This window comes from Haliaeetus albicilla, chromosome 8, assembly GCF_947461875.1.
Source record: "Haliaeetus albicilla chromosome 8, bHalAlb1.1, whole genome shotgun sequence".
NCBI lineage: Eukaryota > Metazoa > Chordata > Aves > Accipitriformes > Accipitridae > Haliaeetus > Haliaeetus albicilla.
This window is the reverse complement of record NC_091490.1, coordinates 36,384,429-36,409,911: the sequence shown is the minus strand read 5'-3', so window position 1 is coordinate 36,409,911 and position 25,483 is coordinate 36,384,429. Positions and strand designations below refer to the sequence as shown.

The window sequence follows — 25,483 nt, the reverse complement described above, 5'->3', positions numbered from 1 at the left end:
CTTTCCTTCCTCTTCTTTGGTCATTTTACATCCATATGATATCACAGAGCACTCATGTCTTGCTGAACATGCTGAAAGACAGTAATATCGATCTGTGCCAGAATGCTTGTCAAGTAATACTCTTTCACATACCGTATACACATGTATACAATTAGAATATGGCCATGTACAGCTATCTTATGCTGCTAAAAAGTAGTCTGATCATGGCTAGTATTTTTCATTTACAATCTGTTGTGTTGTATTCAGTCACTTTCCCGTGAGGTATTATCTTCTAAATGAATCTCTGTAGCACCTCATCAAATGTCTGTTAGAAATCTAGATGTGTCAATTCTATTCCTTTTATCATTTGTCACTATATTATCTTCAAAAAACATCAGGTAAATTCATAAAGCACGGGGAGATTTGTTTGAATGCCTGAGTCGTCATCTCTAAGCCCTTGTGTCTGTAAGTAACTTTCCACTACTTCCTGCACAGGCAGTTTTAGTAGTTTTGAAACCACAGAGGTTAAGCTAAGTGGCCTGTGACTCCTAGGATCTTATCTCTCTTTCTTTAAAGTGGAATGGCATTTGTAACTTCCTAATCATTAGGAATCTCTCTCTCTCATCTGTTAAACTATTAAAGTATCAGTCTGTATGTACCTGTTTCTGCCCTGTTTTTATTGGGATGCTTTCTGCACTGCAAGTCTGGGATTGTTTTCATACAGTAGTGGAGACAAACTGATGTAGGGTCTGTTTTAATGAAGTAGCTTGTTTTATCTGATTAGAGCCTAATACTAATTACCAAGTAAGAACTGTGCCCTTAATATTAACAAGAAATGTGTTTTGTGAATGGGAACAGGAAAGAGTTAAGCTGGGCTCTCATTCAGCTGGGGTCAGTTCACTGACTTTACTTCAAAGACACTGTGGATTTACACTGATGTAACAGAGGGAAAATGTTAGTCCCTGATTTTCTTCTCTTCCTTATAAAGCAAGCAGAGACTGTGAAGCCTTTAAGGAATACTACTGGCTTTACAAATGTCTGCATCTTCATATGCCAGTTTTTTAATATAAAGGAAGTAAAAGAAACTCTAACTTATGTTCTTGAGAGGATATCATGTGAAAAGACCACTGTTTTAGGAAATAGCTAGAACACATTAAAATATGGGGGAGATGAAAGAAATAGGTTTGAAGTTGCTTTCCTGTTTTTCTTAACCAGTTTTAAGAGATACAGTGATAAAGGGTAGAGTCTGAACAATTAAGACCTTTGCAGCTTTTCTACTTTTATGCTCCTGGCCCAGATTAATGTTTGACCCTCCTCATTACTTTTTTCTGGTCTCACTTTCATGATGGGGCAGACAAGATGGGTCTTGATATAACCTTTACAGACCTGAGGCAGAAAGGGTAAGAGAATATATCTGAGGTACAGCTTTTTTCAGGGCAGTAGGCTGAGCTACATGGAGTCCCAGTAAGATTTTTTTGTAATTGAAGTTGCTGGTTTTCAGTTATTATTGGTGCTTGACACTCTTCCCAGAAATACTGCAAGTTGCTAATGAATTCCTAAGACAAACCAGCACAGGTTGTGTTGCCCACTTGCCCTGAAGTCATGCTCCTTCGTACAGTCACTGTGTGTCTTTCTCGGTTTTATAGATGGCCTAATAGCCCCTGATGGAGCGGTGAGTCCAGATTTCTTCAGTGATTACCATCTTCAGAATGGAGACCTTGTCGGGCAGCATCCCTTCTCTAGCAGGTAAATTGTTGTTTGTAAAGAGTGCATATAATCCAACACAAGCTATTCAAGTTTCTTTATAGGGCTTCATTGGTGGTGTTCAACAGTTTCTGCCTTCATAGCAGTGGGAATGGTTTGCACTAAAAAAGCAGTTCTAGTCTGTCTTCTGAATTACATGTTTCTTTTAACATATTAACATATGTGTTGTAATACATCATAGCTTTCCAAAAGCTGTAGAATAGAAAAGTAAAACTAGAACACACAATTAACTACATATTATGACAATTACTCAAATACTATTCAGACGTTGTTGGGAAATATCTAAAGAGAGGCTTGAGATGCTGATTACCTAGAAGACTTCTGTTTCCAATATTCTTAAATTGTTAAAAATAAGTTTCTCAGCTACCAAAACTATTTCTGTGGGTTTGGTTTTTTTGTTTGTTTTTTTCCCCCCTTTAACCTAAGTCTTCCCAAGGTATTCTCAGTTAGAATACCAATGGCACTTACTTTGAAAATTTGCTAGATGAGCAAAAGATGTCGGCTTGACTTTTGGGAGATGTTTCTGTGAATTCCCCCTCTGGTCAATGACCTCTTCTTCTCTGAATGTTAGCAAGCTGTTCCAGTTTGAATTTCTGAGTAGACTTCTCCCATGAGTTCAAAATAGAAAAGACTCATTTCAAAGAATAAAATCTTCATAGATCCTGTAGTGTGTAGGAAATGCCTTTTATAGAGCATGAATTATGTGCACTCACTAGCAGGAAATACTTCAAACACTTTACAGTCAAGGTACAGAAATCTCTTTAACAGGATGCTATCGGGACATGCCCAGCCCTGTGGTTGAAGTTGTTTCTTTCCAAAGCAAGAATGTTATTTTCACCACTTACAACTTTAGTCACCATTTGTAAAATATGAGTAATTCACAGTATGTACAGCTGAAGCAAAAAAGATTTTTCTCCCTTACTTTGGCTTCTTTTAATTGTTAAAAGGCAGTGGACAGTTACACTTGTTTGTTTATTCTACCTGTGAATAAACAGGAAGCTGAATATTGAGCAAGGATGGAATGGTGGTAACGTTTTTAAGAACAAAATAACTAAAATGCTCAGATCAGGAAAAAAAAAGTAGGACTTAAGAGATAGATCCTCTTGAAAAAAGGAAGTGTTTATACTCTGAAAGTATCAAGTTCAGACTAGTGCGTAACCCTTTGCATAGAGCTTATGTTTGGGAAGGGGATACTGGCACTGATAGTTTCCAAATGCGTAACCTTCATTTCAGAGCATGCAGGTGATAGAGAAACCAGGGGAAGTATGAGCTATATGCTACTTTGGAGTCTTACTATGTGACTTAACCATTTTCAACTTTAAAATAGATACACAACCCAGGAGATGACAGATTTCTGTATTAACCAGAACATTGGGTATGTGGTATGTGGTCCCAACAGTCTTCTTTCCCCCCTGGACGTGGGGGGAAAGGTGTATAGGGTGAAGCTTGCAGAATCCTTTTTTTCCAGTAAACTTAGATATAGCCCCAGTCAAGATGCTCTTGTTTTGCCAGAAGGCTTTCAGCTGGGAAAAAAAAATAATCTTGAGTGTCCTTGGGTAAAAGTTAAAGTAGATCACTCAACCTCAAATTTCAATCCTTTATCAGGCAGCTATGTTAGTAAGCTGCTCTTTAATCTGATTGTATTCCAACTAAAGTGAGTAGCAAAATACATCTGGTGTATAACTAGTTAAATTAAGTATTCATAGAATTTTCTTGTAATGTCTCAAGGCATTTTGGAGGCTCACCTCAAGAAAGAAAACAGAAAAACTGCAGTTTGGCTAACGACAAACTTGGTAATTGCCTGTTGACGACAGCCTCTGTAAATATTCAGATGTCTCATTAGAATTCTGTTTTCTAGGAAGACTTTTTTTGATATGATTGCTCCATGGATTTATCTGCAGTCCAGACACACAGTCTAATTGGAAACAGTGTGGACTGCTGCAAATGTTCTGTCCTACTTGTAACAGAGCAAGACTGAATTGTTTGATAGAATAGATACTGGCAGTCGAACGACGAATCGTAGTTTTCAGATGTGTGTCATTATCGTTTTGAACTTCTTGGCGCCAGAAGCCAGGATTTCCTGATGCTTAGAGCTAATGTAAAATGCATTAGTGCTCCAAGGCATGAGCCATGGAATTACCAGTCCCATGAGTTTGGAGAGTCAGACCCTCCCTTTTCCCAAATTTGAATTGGTGTTGGAAGGTAAAACCATACGTGCTACAGAGCCTAATTAAAAATAATAGCAGCAAGTCAAGGCTCTTTTTATGTGTTATATAGTGTACATTTCATCCATACCAAAACATAATTCTAGGGTATTTTTATGCTTACAGTTTAAAGCTAACAAGAACCTTATGTCAAGGATTTATTTTTAACCAGTTCCAGCTTTTAATAAATCAAGATTTTTGTTATAAAAATGATCCATTTTTCTATTATTAATATCTGAATATGTTTTCAGAATTTTTTTTTAAAGAAAGCTGAGTTATGATTTGCATAGACAACTAGCAAGTCAGACAACTAACATTTTTTGTAGTTCAAAGAGAGATGATCTAATAATGAGTAGATGCATATTTTTGGTCTTTTCATTTGTTACACTTTTTTTATTTGTAATACGTTTGTTGTGCCTGTCTTCTGGCCTTGGCCTTTTATATTAGGCTTTTTAATTCTGTAATAGAAACAGTTGTTTGCTAAGCAATGGGGTGAGTTCTGAAGGAGTCTTGTCCATCATTTAAGACCACCCTGTGAATTTTGAGGTAGGTGACAACCATGAGCTGACTTCTTGCTACTTAACTTTGAATAATCTAATCCTGTCTTCTCCTTTCTTCATTCCTATGAGGAAGACTTGGGATATGTTACCTATTCAATTTTTCTGAGGTTATTTCCTATCCCTGTGATGTGCTCAGACTGGATCAGGACTTCCCCTTGCCTCCAGGAGAGCCTAACGAGTCAGCCAGAAAGACTTACCTTTTTAGTGCCTGTATGTCACTGAGAAGCTGAGCTAGTGTTGAACTACTGTTGGTGCCCCCAGTGCGTTACCAGGGCTTAAGTGTGTTGTGATCACCAACTGTGTTTTGGAGCCAAAGAAATGGGTCTATGAGGTAAGGTTTTCAAGGACTGCAACCAAACTCAAGTTCCCTTGAATATTTTCACTGTAAGCAGTATTTCATAACAGCTGTGTGAGGGAGCTCAGCCCACACCAGCTGCTGTGTATCAGATTGTTACACCAGTTACACTGCATTGAGCAGAGAGTGAAAACCATGTGCTTCATTGGTTGTAGGATGCTAGTTCTAGCAGAGGTCCAGGGCACCCTCTGCCATTGCAGTTCCACCATGTTACATTCAGGAAAATTCAGGGGAATTGGAGCAGCAGCTGTATCCGGATGCACAGTCAGTGAAGTGGTTGACTTCTCTGTAACCCAGCAGGGATATCACAACCATCTCCTGTGGAGTCCCTGTCCCAGGAGACACTGGACCTACATACCTAGACCTGCTGCATAGTCTTAGGTGGGTAGGGAAGTCCTTTTTTGAAATGAAGAGTAAAACAGGAGTTTAAAAAAATTAAGGTATTTATAGGTACCTGCGCTCACTGCATTAGCACATAGGGTGTCGTCCCCCCCCCCCCAGTTTTTTAAGAGGGAGACATAAAGTAATAGTATTAGCAGTAAGAACATCAATAGATCTGGTGAATTAGGTGGAGTATCTTAGGGGCTGCATTTTTCAAAGATATTGCCATCCCTTCACAGGGTTTCTTGGACTTTCCTTTGAAACCTAGAGTACTGACTACTGTCAAGAGTTGAGAATGCTACCTTGCATGATCAATTCCTGCATCATGAAGTACAAAACCACTTTGAAGGGAATTGTAGAAGTATCTAGCCCTGAATTCAGTTTGTAGATTTGCTTACATGCTTGCTATTCTGGACATATCCTGAAGCAAGCAGGGATAATTGTTGTTTCTGGTACGTGTCAGCATAAAGGAGAAGCAGCACATAAGTGAAGACCTGGAAAGTTGCCATTTTTCTAATAGTGCCACCCTCACTTCAGCGACCCAAAGCATTGTTAGAAATAGAAATACTTTGTTTCCGGTAATCTAGCTTGTGTGTTTTGCAGCTTTAGTTTACAGCAATTATTTCTGAAGTATATTCTTAGTGGAGTTGTGCTGTTGTGTATGATGTCTATAAATAGAATTATTTCAGAATATAATGTACACAGAAGCAGTTATAAAGTACATAAACAGCATCTCTTGTTTTCCTCAAAGGTTTGGAGCAGCATGCAAACAGATCGTAAGGTATGTTTTCCATTCAGCAGAAAATACATGACTGAGAAGGTTGTTTTGACAGCTTGTATCCAGGTTTTTTTCATTGGCTAGGAAAAGACTTTTGCGATTACCAGCTTTGAATCATCTTACTGTCTTTCAGAAGCAGATGGGCATTAGGCATAGATTTGAAATTTTCATCTGTTATTAAAATCTGTATTCAAGGCTCCTGGTTCTGATAACTCTTAATGTAGAGTGAAAGTTTTATGATTGTAGCAAACAAAAAAATCCCTCACCTTCAGCTGATGTGATGACAGCTTAGTGTCTGAGCTGCAAGGGATAAAGACCAGCTGAAAGACATCTTCAAGAATCTATGGTCATTTATCAAATTTTAATCACCTTCTGGAGGCTAATTACTTTCTTAAGACACAAACATAATAGTGATGGCTAAATATAATAGAGACATCCACAGCATTTTTCTTACCCTTTGGGGAAGAGGCCACTTTTTAACCTTTCCCAGCTATAACTAGATGATGGTACAAACTTTAAGTGCAAAAGCTGATGTTTTTTTGTTAAGATCTTCATGAGAGTTCCCAAATCCTCTCTGTCTGTAGCTTTAGAAAGATTAATAGTTAGGAATGCTAGAGCTAGCCAAAACTTTTTTTTCTTCCCAAGGAAGTTTTCTCCAGTACAGAATGCTTTAACCTCATTATAAAATGTAGCAGAGCTGCCATTGCACAATCTTTGTTTTCACTAAGACAAGGCGTTCCTGTGTGTGTGCTCTTCCCGGTGTGTGTGCTCACATCTCCTCTCAACAGAGATCTGATTGAAGCTTCTTCCCAGGAAGCAGTGAGGTTTGGCATGTCAAACAAAACCAGTTTTATGGGGTGACTGTCTGTCTCTGCCCTTGGTGGAACATCTTTCCTTTTTCCTGGATTTACAGCCTAAATCTGTAGCTGCATTTCTTCTTGTCATGGCAGGTCATCGTGATATTTTGTGAGCCAAGTATATGGAGCCAAGACCTTGCAGGCTGCTCTGCATTGACTTCAGTTAAGCTCTGTATGTTGTTGGCAAGTATAGGCATGCATAACCAAGCTGTTGTGTCTTGAGTTGATGGAAACTGCGGTGATGTGGGCTTCAATAACTTAATACATGGCCATGGGTCCTGGTGGGAGCACAGGGAAGGGTGTTACTATGACTTAGCTTATCTCTAGCTAAGCTACCCACATGTGATGTCTGCATGTGCTAAAAGTCCACATTGAAGGGCAAGAATAGTCGTGTCCACAGGCTTTTTTGCTTGGGTACCCTGATGAAAATCAGATGTGAATTTTCATGGGGGAAAGACCTAGGTCTGTAGCCTTCCATTCCTGTTGACTCCTGCAATGTGGCATGAACTCCCAGTTGTGAGTCACAGCTGAATTCAGCTCCTGTTCAGGTCAGGTACAGGAACCACATCAGATGCTGGCAAATGCTCAGTTTGTGAATTTTTATCAAAATGTTTTTAAATGGTTGTACCTGTAACTTACATCCTACAGTGACATTTGTAGCTATCTTCCATATAGATCCTCATCTTCAATTAGTTTTGCTAAAAGCAGTCACATGTTGTACTTCTCAAGCATTGAAGTTAGGATTTCATCTCTTCCTTGCTTTAGTCTCTAAACCCTACAGGATGTATTATTGCTGATATAAAGAACCTTCTTCCTAAGGAAAGGACTGAAGGAGCTGGTGACCCTGCTATGGAGTATTTCTCATCCATGTTGTGTTTTCAGTAATGTGCAGTTTATTTAGAAGTTTCAATATTCCCTTGCCAGCCTTTCAGCAGCTAAGTGCCACCTTGCAGGCTATCTCTGAAGGTGAAAAACTAATACATTAGTAGACAGCAAAAGTGAGCTGTCTCAGGCAACCCTTTACAGCCATCAGTGGCAGAAGAAACTTTGTTTCATGGTTCTTGGAAAGATAGCTTAGATAAAAACCATGTTCTTATGGTGGGGTCTGTGCTACAGCAGAATTGAAAGTACCCACATCTCTCTCTCCTCATCATTTGAATAGAGGCAGTGATGCTTTCCTGTCTTAGAGGTGGACATATAGTGAGAATAAAATCTTTTAACTAATGGAAAGAAAAGCTAATAGATGTAAATTATTATCACAAATATGATTCTACTTTCAAACATTTTACCATAGTGATATTTCTTACAGTTCCGTGCATTACTTTTTCTTTTCCATACTTAAACTTTATTTTAAAAACAAAACCAACTTTTTTGCCTTTGCAATATGTTCAGCACAGTTGTACTCAGCTTCTACCATTTGGACACTATTTAATTTGCATTTCCCAAGAGAATCGAATTAGGTTTTATTAGTAAATTGGGCCTATAACCTTGTAGGCAGGTTTTATTAGTTTATCACACATCAGTATTAGCAAATTGTAAATCCCACTGAAACAAATTTGAAAAGGCCTTAAAGAGAAGCCCTGAACCAATGAAGTTTCTGGAGACAAATAAGGGTTTTTTTGGTTGTGGGTTTTTTTGGGGGGAGGGGGGGGATGTTAATCCCACAAAAATGTTGTCAGTGGCAGCAGAATCTTATCTTTTTTATCATATTCTGTTGTCTTAACTGCCTACATGTTTCATTTTAAAGAAGTTAAACTGAATATGGTCAGGAGGATTTCACTAAATTTCTAATATGGCTCTACATGGCTTGACGTAAGAGATAAAGCACACTTCTGACTTGGACAGTACAGCATTTACTGACTATTCATGTGAAATAGGCAGGTAAGTTTTTGTTCATCAGTGCCTGTTCAGGTGGTACATATGCTTGGAATTAAGATCTTGCATCTAAAAGATAGTAGTAAGGAAGCAGGAACTGCTGCCTTTTGGAGGGTTTTGATCACAGTCTGGGACAAGCTTCTTGAAAGACTTAACTTGATTTCAACAGATCCTGGATCATGGCCTAAATCAAAATTTACTGTATAGTTGTTTTCCTTGAGTACTTAAATGTGGGAGTGGTGCTTCCAGAATCTGAGTGCTTCATTGCTAAGAGCTTTTGAATGTGAGCTTGAATTTCTTCATGTCTAGTTTATAATAATTTGTTTCTACACCAGTAGTAAACTAGTTATCTCTTTCCTGTTTGGTTTTTTTTTTTTATGTAGTGGTCATATTCACTGCTAGCTGTCACTTTCTTAGTTTTTTCATACTGTCTTCTCAAATTCATGTTTACAGAAATTAAATACTGCAATCTGATCATATTATAGTCCAGTTTAGGTGTCACTAATACGTGTTTGACCAAATTATGCTGTTAAGATGTGAACAGTTATTGTAACATTTTTGAACACCAGGAGTCTGTATGACCCATATTCATCAATGAGATTTTCCCAGGGTTTGGAGATATGTGCATACCACACAACTAAAGGATTAGGGCCCAGCACTGCATGTAATTTGGGAATATCCAGATGAGGGTAATATTCTTCAGTATTCTATATACAACATCTCCTTTTTTTTATGTGCTTGAGTGCTTATTTATTATTATTCTGTTCTTAGACTGTAGCAGGAGAAGCTTCCAAGCAGCTCTCCTTGTAACCCCCAACACACAGACAACTTCCACAGTGCAACACACAGTCCTTGCCCCAAAGAGCTGATAATCAAGATGGGCAGGGAACGAAAGGCAAGGAGAAGAGAAGTTACTCATCCAAAGTCAGGTGCCAGAGCCTGGAGTAGAGCAGTGCTCTCCCTGTCTGCTCTCGTAGTGCCCCAGTGACCGGACCACACCACCTCTCCAAGGTGTGTGGTCCGTAATTATGAAGGATCATGTTGCACTTGTTTCATTTACTGTAAGAGCTGTTTAATTGCTCTGAACAATTATACTAGTATGCTAAGAGATGAAATAGCTTGCTTGGGAATATTCTAAAGGTGTAATTTTTTCAGCAAGTTGTAGATGCTGTTTGGGAAGAGAGTTAGTGCTGAGGTTTTAATGCACTTCAGCTCTTTTGGAATATAGGATACTTGGGCCTCTTTCACTTGCAGTCACTTCTGTTACTTTTTTTTTTAGTTGCTTTTTATTTTACTATATTCCACCTGCAGTTGGCCTCGTTTAACCGACATGGTTTAGGTGGCTATTAAGAATTTTAAAAGAATACTGAATGCTGTAGCAGTTAGCTCAAGTCCTTTGGAATGTCTTACCAAAAAATCCCCCAAACCTGGGTCTGTCTCTTCTGAAATGTAACATTAATTAATTCCCACGTTCTGTCTGCTGCTCTTAGTCCCTCCAGATGTGCTACTAGGAATAGACTGGCTCCCTGGTTACAAGCCATCTGGGCTCTGTAAACTGATTTGCACTTATATTAAACAATAAGTGAACAGAATGCGGAAGAGTTATTAAAGCAAATGTACATTGCTTATAAATCTCAAAGTAAAATATTAAAACATAGTAAACGAGAATGGAATGTGCAAATGAAGACCTGCTTGTTTTTAATGAGTTTAGCTGTGACCTTCTCGATTTCAACCAAAAGAAAAGAATTTTATTTTTCTCTTTAAAAAAAAAAAAAAGAAAAAGAAACTATAAAACTGCTTACAGAAGTATCTGAGACAAAAACAAGGAAATATAATGTTCTAAACTTGACTGGTCCAAACCACTCAAGCTGCTGTGACAGCTCATAAAACTGAGAGTAGTTTTTAACTGGACTCTGTTTTACATTGCCAGAGTGAATTTTCCTTGCAGGAAGTAGCCAGAAGGTTTATTTAGTTTCCAGACTGCTGCTTTGATCTTTCCATTCTGTCACTTCTCAGGTTACATAGCCCTTTTTCACTGCAGTAAATCTGCAACAGTTAATGAGAATAAAATTTCCTCCTTCTCACTGATCGCATGCTGTTAAATGCCAAACCACAGCCAGCAGCATATTTGCAGAATTCAGCTGCACTGTACAAAAACAGCACAATCAGTTTAATCTTGTTGGTTTTGTAATTCATTTTATTGAGCTTTCCTTTTTTCAAGTGACCTATTTTATCAAGACACAAGTGGTTCCAAGGCCAGACCTGGAAGAAAGATTTAAAACTGTAATAAAGTGAAGGGTGTTTTGTGTGCTATGTATAAGCATGCTCACAGGATTCAAAATTAAACTTACAATGAGTAGTTTCAAAAAGTCCTGTATATCAGTGGGATATTTCTTATGGTTATTATCTGAACTGAACATGTGCTGCAAACAAGTCTCTAGTATAAAAATTAACGTAACATATCAAATTAATTTCTTTGCCAAATAGTTAAAATTGTTTTTATTTTAAAATTTGACTCTCCGAATCTGTGTTTATCAGCTTCAGCCATTCAAGTATGATGACTGAACCACCCTTTTCTCTTTCCTGTGGAAAACTAGAAGATTTTTTTTTTTTCTTTAAACCATGAGATTTAAAAAAAAAAAATAATAAGTTTAGAGAGTTTGCCTTTTGGGTTTTTATGCTTTTTAAGTTTTACTTTTTCCAAGTCTCCCTGCCCAACCTTTGGCCTGGAAACATGTTATTTTCGTTCAGTTAATTAAAAAGTTGAAATTTTTGCATAATAATGCTACTCCAAGGTAGAGATCTCCAAGAAAATGTTCCACGTCTGTATTTGTATCTGGTGTGTTCCCTAATATATCCAGTGTCAGCCCTAAGAAAGCAAGCCGTAGGAGACATTGAGATTCACTTCCTTCTTGGTTTACACTAAAATCATCACTGATTTGGGATAGGTCTTGACAAAATTTCACTGGGGCCCTGTGTTGATATATAAAAGTGGTTGAAATCTGGACAATCATCTATGGTGGTAAAAAAAATTAAATTTTATTCATCAGTAATAATGCTCTAACTGCATTTGCTGTGTGCGCTCTCATGAACACTGCAAATCCCCTAGTAATGTTAACTTTCAGAAAAGACTTTGAAAGCTTTTATTGGCTGCAGCTGTAAGTCAAAGCAGAACAGCTTTTTGACTCTCCCTTCCTCCCTCCCTCCAGCATCTGGATTATCATCCACATCGAGTTGCCCAGTTCTTAGTGCTGAGCCCTGGAGACAGCGTGACTATCGGCCAGTAACCTGTTGGCGTGGCTTTTCTGGGTATTTGTGCACAAGAGGGAACTTTTTTCCCCATTCGTATCGAAGTACAGAGCTGAGCGGCAGTGCTTGGACTTGAGGAGCTTGTATAAATATTTAAAGGAATAATTCTCTAGCTAAGAGCCCTTCAGTGCAGGGCACTGAAAACTTGCATTTCTGCTTTAACTGCTTATCTCAGAGTATACTTTCATAGTGACCCTGCTCTGTAACCTAGTACAGGAAGCAAGAAAGACTTCCCGTTTGGAAACAGGCTAGTCAGAAGCCTGTGGAAGACGTGGACCAGATCCTGAGCTGACCTAGTCAGTGACACCAGTCACCTCTATGAAGTTGCCACTTCAGGATCGTACTCTGCTCAGGCTGTTACCTGAAGCTTCTGTACCCAACATAACACTGACATTGCTGGAGCTCAGTAAGAGATGCTTGAATTCCCAAGCCAGATGTATTACTAGTTTAAGATTAAGACAGTGTATTCTTCAAGTTATGGAGTTGACAGAAATACTTTGGACTGTGCAAGGAGAGAAGGGGAGGAAAGGGTATCTTGCTTTTTATTGCCTGCTCCTCAGGCCTTTTTTATTTGTTTTAGTTCTTCATTAATTTTTAAGAAATGGATGTATCTAATCAGTGGATTTGGCCAGTCATTAAGCTAACAGCACAGGAGATGTTTCTGTCAGGTTTATAATGGAAAGTCAGAACTCTTGTTTTCTGTTCCAGCTCTGACTGTGTGCTTGACCTTTTAACAAATGCTGTACAGAATAGCTGAGAAACTCCCTGTCCGTGTGGTGGAGCTGTGAGCCTGGGTGAGGGAATGCTAGTGAAGTTATCCTGATGCCCTTCAAAGAAACAAGATGGCTATATGAAACAACTTGAGTTCTTGAGTTGCTGTTTTGCCCCCTGGCTGTATTCTGGATTGGTTGCTTTTCTAGCACGTCAGAAATACTCTTTTTTTCCCCTGTCTGAGGTGTGTTACGGAATAAGCAAAAGTCTAATTTGAGTCTTCTCATTACTGTAGTTTGTCGCTTGCTGTTTTTAACGTCTGGGGTGTTTTTTCTTTCAATACTCCAGTGGGAAACTGAGGTCATGGAGAAAAGGAGCAACTTGTCCAGGATCACACAGCAGGTAACTGACAGAGAAGAAACTGAGCCCAAGTCCCAGGCTGCTTTCACAGAGCTGGGATGGCAAGCTCTACAGCTTTCAAGCAAGGCTCTTACTGAATTTGGCTAAGCAAGGTCATTTGTTTTCAGTTCAGTGCTTTCTTACTATTCAGTTGGGAATTTTTTCTTTCTTTTTTTTTTTTTTTTTACATGCTGCCTCCCCACCAGTAATTTTGGCATCCGTATTGCTTGGTGCATAGCTGGAGCCTGACACAGAAGACACAGTGCTCATTTCTCCACAATTGTCAGATTTGCATTTGTTTATAATTAAATGGCAGAAACAGCAGTATTGTGCTGAGATACAACAGGGCACCAAGTCCAGAAGCAACTGGAAACTTTTAAGTCATTAAGTGCACTGAAGAAAGCTGGATCACATGGAAGGAGAGACATGATCATATCCATAAAAGCTGTATCACGATGCACAAGGGAGCTAAAGTATTATTGCACAGGTTCATTCTGACATTTTCTATCTTTTGAGCAGATACAGTATTACTGTCTAAGGAACATTAATATTCAATGCTAATGTAGAAATGGACTTGGTTTTTGATGCAGTGTGCACAGTCACAGTCCCTGCCACAAAGCTCCCCTCCCACTTGAGCTTGAGGGATAGAAAGCATGGGAAAAAAACTTCACAGATAGGGGAGAAAAAGTTGGGGCCATAAGAGGCAGAATTTAAGGGACTTGTGGTTTATAGTTTAACGTCATAACCAGTAGTGGGAGAATCTACAGTTACAGGATATTATATAAAGAAACATTGTTTTTTCTAAGGCTTCTCAGTTGTGTGCTGTTTCTCCATAACCTATGGTATGTGCTCTTACTCTGAAGGACAGAAAATTTATGGTCAGTGAAGCAAAACCAGAGGTAGCTGGCACATAGAAGTAAATAGGATCATCTTCTCAATCGCTAGTCTCTAAGCAAGGGAAGAAGCAACCAGCCTTATGCCACTTTCTGATGCCCTCCACTCTTTCATGACTGGTGTTACACATCCAGTGTTTAGCTGATAGTATCAGCAGAAAGGCCAAAGAGTCCAGGGGTTTCACAGGCTTTAAGCTTTGGTTAAAGTGTGGTGGTTAGCTAGTACCTGCAAAGGATTAGCTAAGTATTTCTTACCTGAAGATAATTTTAGAATCTGGAGGTCTGTGTTTGTTTGATGGAATTCAAAAACATTTCCCACCTCCTGTGTTTGGATGCACACCATGCCTGAATCCTAACTGTACAACGGGTCAAGGCCTGGATGCCCCCGCTCCCCTTGCCTTTCCATACTCTGGTCTCTGTGCGGAGGAAACCCACAGAGGGAGGGGAGGGAGCTGCAGCATTCACTAACCAGTCTCCTAATTGGGCTAGCAGGACCGCAGCCTCTGCTGCATCCCATATGTGATTATACTGCCCTGCACTGCAATAGTTTTCTCAGACCTATAATCTAGCACCTTTCATCAACACTTAAACCCAAACAAACAAAAAAACCCACTGAGAGGAGAGAAGAAATACAGGCTTCACTGCTGGAAAGCTCCTGTGTCTCTTGTTGGCAACTATTATAAACTGCATCTCAGTTGTACAGGTTATAATGCTGTGCTTGTCTTGAGATTAGAGACTGAGGCACCACTTCTATGGCTTAGATACCTCCCAAGGGAAAAATACAGCCTTCAGTATTCACCTGAACATAACTTGTTTTGTCTTTTATACACAGGAACTTGATACAGCGTTATAGATTACAGGGGTTTATGGCATGAAAGTTTATAAGGCAATATAGGATGGCAACTGTATCGTATGTTATCAATGGTGCTGTCACACACGAGTAGATTCACAGAAGGGAAACATTAGGACTTCAAGGATGCACTGCATGAAATTCTGAATGCCTGCCTGGAGTGAGGTGGGAGATGTTTTGAGAGTGAAGACAGTGCTTTTCAGAAACAATAATATAAGGTGTATAAAGGGAGAAGGTACAGAGAAAACCGAGGAGTTGCTATGAACTGTACTGATGTCAGACTTCTGAAGAATGCTCAGAAATCTTCTGGTTCAAACCCCATTCTTTGATACTCAGGAGGAGTTTTGCAGTGCTGCAGGTGTGATCGATGGCAGCAAGAAGAGGTGCCACGTGTGTAAACAGGGTCTGCATATTTATGCTTGCAAATAAACCCTCTCAGCAACTCACTTGAGCTCATGGAAAACTTTGGGTGTGATTCCTTTGTTAGGGTTTGGTAGAATTGCTGATGAGTTGAGAGCTGTAAGTACTGTTTGCTTGGTCTTACCAAGGTCAGAGGACCTAGTGAATTATAAATTTATAGATTTTTTTTAATAAAATAGATTTTGTGTTTAACAAAATTATAAAACTTATATCCCCAATGAGTAGCTGAGAGCCTCTCAGACATGAGGCTGGTATAAGCGTTGTTGATGCAGAGTAAGGAGGGAGGATTGACAGGGTTTTAGAACAGGTTTAGGATGAAAAGAAATGTAACTGAAATCGTGGCTCTGGTGGAAGCACTGTGTGTGTTTAGCTTGGATTTCATTTTCAGTGGGCAGTGATTTCAGGGTGCTTTAATTCTGGGTTACCAACCATGAAACTGATAAACAGAAAAGGATGAAATTTTGACCCTAAAGTGTAAGCTCCTAAACTGGTATTTCACACTCTAAGGTGAAGACTTTCTGGGCAACCTTCCCCTGCCCAGGCAGTCACAGTGTTTTACAGTACAGTCTGGTATGATTCTTGCCATACTGCTTCATGCCTCTTTCGTGAGTGTGCAGGCCTGTTTCCCAAGCAGTGTTTCTTGCTGGGATCGCTCCAAGATCCAAGCATCCTAGCAGGATTTCCAGTTGGACTTCAAGGGGTTTGTTTTGACCAAGAATTTCCCCAGTGACCCAGGACTTGCCTTTCTGAGGCCATGCTTATACAGGAGGAATTAATACCCGTTTTAGAGCAACTTGTCAGCACCAACACTAGTAACAGTGCAAACGCTAGTGTGGACAGGCTCAGGCGTCTATCGCATCAGGAAAACTTACAGAAAGCAGCCTTGCTCTGTGGTCAGTCTGCACCCAGGTGTTAATTACCCTAGTTCAGACTAAGCTCAAGAGCCTCTCTTCCTGTACCGTCACTCACGAGCAGCAAAGATACCTGAATGGGAACCCCAGCAGAGGATTGCTGGCAGAGTGCTCCCTGTCTGAGCCTGCCAAGTCTTCCAGACATACCACAAAGTCTATCTGGTCTCTGAGGCTCTGGGTGCAGGAGGGTGTTAAGGAAAGTAATTAATTTGTGGACACAGTGGGACACGATTGGTCTTTACTTTTTAAATTGTCAGGGCACCTAGGATCCTAGATGGGCATATTAATTTGGATATTATGAATCGGAGTAAGTATCAATAAGCAGAGTTGTTAAGAAATCTCTCCTCACTCATGCACATCAGGAACGTTTTCCTCTTCGGCATGTGTTCTTCAGTTCCCCAGCAGTACAAGCAAATTGGAAAGTTCAGCTGTCATTTGGGGAAGGTCATAGATCACACTAGCAGCCTGAGTAATCCAAAAGGTTTTAAGTATCATAGCATTTAGTTTAAAGTGAAATTTGCTCTGACAGGGGCTGGCAGACCAATAGGAAAAAGAAATATTTGTGCTTCGAGAAGTGCATGTGTAGAGACCTCGAGTATAAGTGATGGCTGGAAGTGATTTCAGTCTAAAAAAAACAAATCATTAAGAGAGTGCATAGGGGTAAAATACACAGTTCATATTTTAAAGGGTCTCAAAATGAACCAGCAACTGAGGTTAGCAGTACATAGTAATTAGCTGTGCTGTTCACTGTTTAACTCCATCAGCTCCAGGCGTGGTGGTAAACTTTGCACAAGAAAACAGTTGTGCTTTGACGGCATGGTTGGCAAGCACCAATCTGAGCGCACGCGTGCAATTTGTGAGACAAAGCTGCCTTAAATAACTTGCAGATTAAGGCAATGGCGTAAGTCATCTATCTGAGGAGTTTGTTGTGGTGTTTTTGATCCATGTCCATTATACAACTACAGGGACTGCATGCACTTCTACTAGGTACCTAGTTGAACAGGGATGACTAATGGGAGCAAAAAATAGCAGTTCAGGGATGAGTGTTGTTGCCTCAATGGCATAATTATGTGTCCCTTACTTTTTGGGAAGACAGGCTGATGCTTCCTCTGCTGGGCACTGAGTTTTCCTGAAGATACTATATAAATAAGGCCAACAACACATTTTTCCTAGGAGCAAGTTTTGAAGTTGATTGCTGGTATAAATCTAAGAACACATGGCACAAATCATGATCTCAAGCCGATCGTTACCCAACAAGTGTTTACAGCCAAAAAGCTACCACCTTTCCTGGCTCTACTGTTCTGCTGTTCTTGGCAGAAGTGGCAAGGATTCATCAGGACTTGGTTTTTAAACCCCTGTCTCCGCCTCTGTAGGTTATGCTTGCAGAGTCATTGCCCTTGGCCTGCCAGCTTCGTAAGTAAGCCAGACTTCAGTCTGCAGACGCATGTTTGCTGTTTTGTTGCCCTACCCCTCAGTTACCTTCTGGGTTTAACAGCCTTTCTTTCAACTAAGAGGACAAGCTTCTTGCTATGGGCTGCCAGCGCAAACAATCAAATAGGCAAAGCTGGTATGTTTCAAGAGCACTAACATAAAAATGAAGCCAACTTTTTTTTGAAGCAGGGACATGCCTTAGTTTACTTAAGAGAAATATTTAGATAGGGGAAAGTGGTGATTTGATCAAGGTGTTTTAATGTGATTTTCTATTCCTTTCTTTTTTTTTTAACTGTCCAAAGCAGTTATCAGCTGATCCATCTCTTCCAGTTTTCTTCAGGACACTAACATATGTCTGAACCATTTGGAAATAACTGATACTCCTCAAAGTTTAAACTCTAGGGATCTTTACATAATTACTTACACATTTATAAAAAGAAAAATAAAAAAAAAGATTTGCTGAGAATGTGATTGAAACCATGTTTTCCCTGCTTTCATTATCAATTTAAAAACATTTAAAAGTTCTTTAAATAAGTATTACTAAACTGGAAGTAGCTGGGACAGCTCTGCCCGCAGTGATAGAGACCTATTGCCACCTCGTGGCTCAGTGTCGTTGTTACACCTCACTCCCCAAAACCACAATGTTCTTTTAGTTTGGTAGTATATAGCAGAGTGAACAGTTAGGAGTGACCAAAAGAAGTTCTTGAAACTCTGCAGCATCAAGAGAAGCCACATTTACATTTAAGAAGAAAATCTTGCTTCAGGACAGGTCTCTCAGGCTGCTGTATTTGTTGTGTCCCCCTCTGCCACAGTAAACCTGAGGACAGCTACTGCTGTCTCCCCTGGAAGCCAAGGCATGGCTGCTACTAGCTTGACTTGCGGTCAGCAGCCTCCCTGCACACAGGACTCACAGCCAACAGCACCCACAGCCTACTCACTCACTGACAACGTCTTCCCAGAATGAAGTTTTCAGTAGTTAGCAGAAATGCAAAGAGCCCCTATTCTACCATACTAGTAATAAAAACAACTTATCCACAACTAATGTTGTTATAGTCACAGGAAAAAAAATTGAAATATAAACACAGAAAAGTATTTTCTGTTAAAATGTCTTTTCATTATAAATCAACTGTAGATGCTTTAAGGATCTTTGGAAGAAAACAATGGAATTCCTGAGTTTAAAGGTAGCCTTAAAAGGTCCTGCTTCTCTGCAGTGTTACATGTGTGTGTGGCATCACTGGCAACTGGGAACTCGTAGTAGCACAACAAAACTGGACTCTGTGCTTCCAAATCCCATTATGCTTTCTTTTAGTATGTTATTAACTCCTAGTACTAATGGTACTGAAAAAACTCTTTAAAAGAATTGACATTGTTTTACAGTAGTTATTCAATTTGGTTTTTTTTTCTGAACTGCCAGACAAATTGGTCAGCTTCATGCTGGTCCTTGTTGGCTTATTCGGAAGAGCTTTGTGGCCTGTATTTGGAAAGCTGTTCCCAACGGCAGCCCATGTGAGGTCTGTCTGTGTAATCTCTTTGCATACAGCAAATCAGTAACAATGGTAGAAGCAGGGACCATCCTCTGACTAAGGTGAGTGCAGGGTTTGGTATTTCTGGAGATGAGAGTTAGATACAGACAAAGTAACAGGATTGCTCTTAATCCCTTCTCTCAGGAGTCTTTTAAAGCTTCAAGCCTGCTAATGAGAAAGCTCTTGTTTGCCAGGTACGAAGGAGGGACCTGAAGAAGGTGCCTCAGAGGTCACCAGCTCATTTCATAATGGGTTTGGAAAAGAGTAATAGGACTTTGGAGTGGATACAGGAAAGAATGGGTGGCCAGGTGAAGGTGTGGAGCCAGAGGCATGTGTTCACATGGCTTTGCACCACTACAGGGTACATCACGGCTACTCTGCTTCTCTTTGCTGTGCTGAAGGGACTGATCAGCCTTTAAGGTGAGACTGATGGCTCTGTGTACGAGTTATGAGACGGGGGCATTGCCAATTCAAATACAGACAGGTAGACATGGAAATGGCAAAGCACTTTCAGGGCGCTGCATTTCTCAAGATACAGTCAGGTGAAACAATTATTTTCTTTGCAGTTTAGCTTGTTGACTGTCCCCTTCCCTCTCAGAGGACAAATCTCTGCCTCGGGCCTTCCACTTTCACCTGATTATTGGAACATCCCATGAGTGAACTAGTTTATTGGGAAACCAGGCACCAAGGATCCTTTTCTAGGACTTCACAGAGGCACAATCTGAGGAAAGTGTCTTTGCAAGGACAGAGTGATGGACGTGGTCCCCCACCACTTCGGCTGAGCCCTTTCAGTCCAACTGATTCAGCAGTGCCAGCTTTCTGCTGAGCCAGGGCCTGGGGCCCACCCATTGTACATCTTCTGGATGGGTCATTCTTTCCCAGCCTTGACTGTTGCATAACCCATGTTCCATATGTATAATTGGCAGTAATGAGGTTCAGCTTTTCCCCACTCCAAAAGCACTTTGGTTCTTTGTGTTTTGACAGTCTTCAGAGGGGAAGTTCAACTCCTTTCAATGCATCTTTAGTCAGACAATAAATCAGAATCCTTTTCCATTTGTCCTTCTACTGAAGTGGAAGTTAAGTGACATAACTATGAATAGGCAGTAATCCAGTATCTTAGGCAATGTTCATTTTTCCTTTACCTCCTGCATGAGAGTTATTGTTGAGCATGAAATATGTGCCACTTTTCCCTACACAGTTCTTGTGCTTTAGTATCTAATTCATTGCTGTGGGAGTTTTTAGGTGTAAAAGATGCTGTTCTATAAGAAAAATTAGTTATTCTGTCTCATTAGTACATAGCCTTTCAGTATATGATGAATTCTTTCTGCCATTTGGCTGTCAATCTTGTGTCACACCAGAAACACTGTCCTTTGCTGAACTATGTTGCTGTGCCAGATATTCTCACTTTCTCATTTCTAGCTGGTATTTTCCCAGGGGCATCAGAAATGTACTGAAGGAAGGAAATGAGATTATTCAGATGTGCTGTGTAGGGCAGGGTTACCAGAGGGCTTTGCAAGAAGCATGCTTGAAGCCTTTCCTGAAAGACATGCTAACTTTAATGTACAGAGAGAGAAACTGAGTCACAGAAGTGAAGTGCTTTGCTGGTAAATCCATAAAAGGATAGAAGAGAAGACTTCTGTCTCTTCTGGGATTTCTATTTGACCTGAAAGCTTTTCCTCGGTAGGAGTTCTGTTGGTTTCTCTGCAGCATTTCTTTTCCCAAGGGAAGAGGAGACAGAGCAGAGCTGGCTAGAAGGGGAAGATGGCTTGCAAAGTTGCCTCACAAAATTACTTCTATGGCAGGAAGAGTTGGAGACACCAGCACTAGTGCACCTTCCCTACTGTACAAAAAACAACAGTTTCTCCTCTTTTTTTTTTTTTTTTTTTTTGTAGCATCGGAGTTGATGGATTTGGTCAATCACCAGGGGTTCCTGGCCGCCCAGCCACTGCGTATGGATACCGCCCGGATGAACCTTACTACTACAGCTACGGAGCACGATAAAACAGCCCGCTCTACAGTCCAGGATGCTGCCACCTGCCCTGGAGGAACCAGCGTGTGCGTGGCCGGCAGTAGATCTATCCCTTGGTAATGCATGATTGTACCATAATGGGTCCATCATTATGTATCCTTTGACGTGTGTAGTTCCAGATAAAGCTAGCATTTCTGGGTCCAGTGTTTTAGTGACAGTGTTTACTCTTTGCTTGCTCTTTGTTATCATTTTTGTACAGTATTTGCTCTGTGACTTGAAAGCAAGAATTGGAAAGCTACTGGACTGGAAAATGTCACTTATGTACATTAAGCTACTAATTTAATTTCTATTAAATACAAAAACCTGTGGGGTCAGCAGTGGTGAATGTGTTTCTAACCAATGTTTCATTTGTTTTACAAGGCATTTAAGAATAATGCTTCATGTGAAGTGTGTTTAACATGGACTGTTTCCCTCTAATGCTTAAGTAACAGGAACACTGTTAAGATCCAGCATCTCCTGGCACTGCCCTGACGCATAGTTACCAAAGTCCAGTCCTGGGTCTGAAGACTTTAATAATGGAAAGATGGCACAGATTTGCTCCCCTGGAGCTTCAAACATTTACAATGTACTTTAAATGCTTGAAAACACTTAAAATGAAAAACTACACTACAACAGGATACCTTTACCATAGTGTTTAAATAGAGTTCTGTGGGCTGAGAGAAGACAGCCACATCCTGAGGGCTAGCAAGAGAAAAAAAACACTGTAACTTGGTTCAGAATCCAGATGCAGAGCCTTTCCCCCAGCTTCCCCATCCTAAAATACAAATGCATCTTATCCTGCTTGTTCACAGGCTTTAGGTTGGATCTAAACACCAATCATTGACTGAGCAGCAGAGACAGGCCAAGACGCCTTCACGTTGGACTTGCAATGTGGTGATTGCATTAAGCCATGTTTTGAAACATGCTACATGCAAACAGAGTTTAGGCTAAAGCTATTATTAAGTTGTGCACCTGCACCCATAAGAGACAAGAAAGCGTATGGAAATGCCCTCTCTGCCAGAGCCATCAAGAGAGCAGTTCAAGTTTTCATTTTTTAAAAGAAAGCTACTTCCACCTCATGATTTTTTTTAATATTTTTTTTAAATGGCTGTTGATTTGCAGAATTGTTCCTCTCCTCTTTTATCCCTCATTTCTGGCTTAAACGGAAAATAGACCGGCATCGGGGGCTGATACTACTACAACAGTAGCCAGTAATCCTGTAAGACTGGTGTATGTGCTAGGAAGGTGGTCTTCAAAGGCGTGGGGTTGTTTAGGATGTTGACAGGCTATTAGTCTTACACTTTAAAAATATCTTTGAAATCAAGATTTTTTTTGAAACTTTGCTTTATCTTTTAAAAGTGTGCAGGTACTTTTATATGCACTGTTACTATGTTTCATAATGCGTGACTGGAAATGATTCTAAAATTAGCCATGGTATTTCTTAGCAGTTTTCAGTCTCCTCCCTGTGCTGGCTTCATGTTCATGGCTTCACTTACTGGAGGTAGGTGGAAGAACAGCATTGCCAAGATTAACTAGTATTTTTTTAAATCCTTTTCGATACAATTTTTAACTAATTCTTATGCAGTTTCTTAGAAAATACAAGATCTTAGTAGAAACACTGCAGAAAACTTTAATTCAACTAATGGATTTCCAGTGTCGTACCTTTCTAGATTCTTTCCATTGGTCTGAGCCCACACTTTATCTGCCCAGCAGTTGTGCCACATTTAGTCAAAAGCTTTCAGATATTTTTATAGTTATAGCTGTGAGAGAAATTACCCAAACTGCATATTCAGACACAGGCTTTTCTTTTGAGACTGGCACTCCCTCATCAGGCTTTTCCAGAAAATTAGTGTGAAGTTATTTAAAGCAGTTGCCCTTCTCATGGAATGCGTTTTGGGGGGAAAAAAAAAAAAAAATGAAGTGGGTCCTTGGAGTATATGCAAACTATCAATGAAACTGAAGGAGCCTTTAATTGGAAGCTTCAGGTTAACGAGGAACTACAGTTGAGCTTCAGCAAATGGGTGGGTGTCTGTAATTGTAATACAGTTGTGACCATGCTGAGAATAAATGGCAGTGGAAAAATCTCTGGCTGCATTTTTAGTATTCAATGTTAGGAGTTTATGAGAAAAGAATAAAAGATCAAGTATTTGTAGCTTTGCCTGGCAGCAGCTAAGAGAAGAACATCATTTATCTGCAAACGGAGCTTGGTAAAAATTACTCAGCACTTAGTAGCCTGAGGACAGAGCCTGCTAGCCAAGATGAAAACCAGCTGTGCCACTATACTCTCTAAGGTGGGAGAGAGGCTGATTTTCCCTTTAATTACAGTTCCTGAGCCAGAAAGGGGAAAAAAGATATGAGCACATAGACTTTTCAATCTATATCACATTTCCTGTGGGTGTCAGAGGGAGACTGGAGAGTCTGACCTGTAAGGTAACTTTTTAATTATCTGTATTTATGGATTCAGTCCCTGAGTACTGTATCCTGCATAAAATGGGGTGAGGAGGGATCTGCTTTCTTTTAGCAACTTCTACAACTTTTGTCCTTTCCTCCTTTTCCTGGTTTCTCTCCCTGACTTTGTGTAGCTCCTCTTTTCTTTCCCTACAGCAGTAATCCCTAACTGTCCCGAAGTATCCTGGATTTCCCAGTCTGCTGCTAATTAATCAATGAGTTTGGTTAGGCAGGTGTTTTAGATATAATTAGGCTGTAAAGTTAATAGCACAATGAAATAAGCATAGGCTGAGAAGTTCATAGGTCTGTTAGCTATTATTCAGGCTTTCTGCAGATGTACAGTATAATTTCCATGAGCAATCTACTTAATGCAGCAGCCTAAGATCTTGTTTTAAATTATTATTTGTACCATGCTAGTACTTAGGAGCTTGCTAGGGCAACAGAGGGTGGGGAAAAGCAAAAGTAAACAAATATCCTTGGCCTAGAGGGCTTATGAAGGACCTGATTCCAAGTCTTTTAAATATCGGTCTGTGCGTGGAGCTGTCTGTTAACAGTTTAACATGTGCATTTAATTCTGAAATAAGACTGCCATGATTCTGTTTAATTTAATCCACTCTGGATTAAATGAAACAGGAACAAGATGTATCTTCTTCTGGAATAAGTAGGACAAGCTCTATTTAGCCACAAGAGATTTCAAGCCCCTCTGGCAGGTTCTTTAATGGAATTCCTGTAATACACCACTGGTAAGCTCAGCTGTCCGCTCTTCATGGGAGAAGGCTGAGAATAGCTACAACCTTCATTCCTTCCATAGCCATCCTCAAGAAAAATAAAATACAGTGAAGCTGACTTACTGGTACAGCTTACGTTGCAGCTGTCAGCCCTTAAAGTTGTTGTGATCTGCTCATTTTTTCTTTATGAGGTTAAGGAGAGAGCTCTGAGGTGATGAGAGAGAAACTGGAGCTGCCTGCCTGCGCAGGTGGTGGAAGACAGCACTGCATTGCACGTAGTTCACAGGTAGAAGGTGATGACGTTTGCAATCAGTTAGTCTAGAAACAGACTTTTCTGGAGTTGGTATGTTGGGGTCCCTGCCCCCTAAAAAGAGAAACCCACTTCTGTTTATTAAGAAATTGAGTACTTGAGAAATACCGTTAGCAGCAAAAAGCTACTGTAATGTCATTGTAACTAACATGACTACATGGCAGGACGACATCATTGGTAAGGACGTTATCGGCTGCAGTGCTGGGACCACCACCACCCCAGCCCTGTTTCTTTGCTCTGCCTTTTCTGAAGGCCCTGTGGCCTGGAAGTGGAAAAGCTGGGGAACGTTCATACAGTGCAGACAGTGACTGCACCAGAGACTGCTGGACAACACTCCCCAGCTGTCCTTCTAGACCTTACAGGCTCTATTCCATAGATGGGCTTTTTGCTCCATCCTGTTCTACAGTTACTAGCTTTCTGTGTCTCCACTCTGCCCATCCTTTCTTGCCCAATCGACTTAATCAGTTACAAACCTAATGAAGCACTTGCTAAGAGCTCTGTAATCCTGCTAGTTCCCTGTCTACTCTTTCTTCTTCTGCCCTTGAAAGAGAAGGAAGGGGGTTCACACCTACCTCGTTAGGTCCTGAGTTACTCTCTGGAGGAGCATACGTTGGCTGTTCTTAGGAAAGTCAAATTGCAAAACTTGAAGGACAGAAGCCCAGCTCCTGTGTTTCTACAGCACCTAGCACAATAGGGCCCTGAGCAGGGCGCGCACCTCGGTACCTCTTCAGTTTGTATGCAACAATGGACTCGCCCTGGAAAAGCAGATAAAGGGAAGGAGTGCTTCTC

The 25,483-nt window shown here is 40.3% G+C and overlaps 1 protein-coding gene across 3 annotated transcripts in view; it reads left to right on the top strand.

The window, feature by feature from the left end:
- Positions 1–21,554, top strand: part of KIFAP3 (kinesin associated protein 3) — a 73,100-nt gene extending 51,546 nt beyond the window's left edge. The window contains exons 19-21 of one of the 3 annotated variants that reach the window (XM_069789813.1): positions 1,626–1,725; positions 5,995–6,024; positions 21,093–21,554. In XM_069789813.1, the coding sequence (XP_069645914.1) occupies positions 1,626–1,725; positions 5,995–6,024; positions 21,093–21,201 (239 nt within the window). In that variant the 3' untranslated portion in view covers positions 21,202–21,554. Of the gene's footprint in view, positions 1–1,625; positions 1,726–5,994; positions 6,025–6,971; positions 6,997–21,092 lie in introns of those variants that run through there. The other 2 variants (XM_069789815.1, XM_069789814.1) reach the window with 2 other exon arrangements.
- Positions 21,555–25,483: the final 3,929 nt, after the last annotated feature.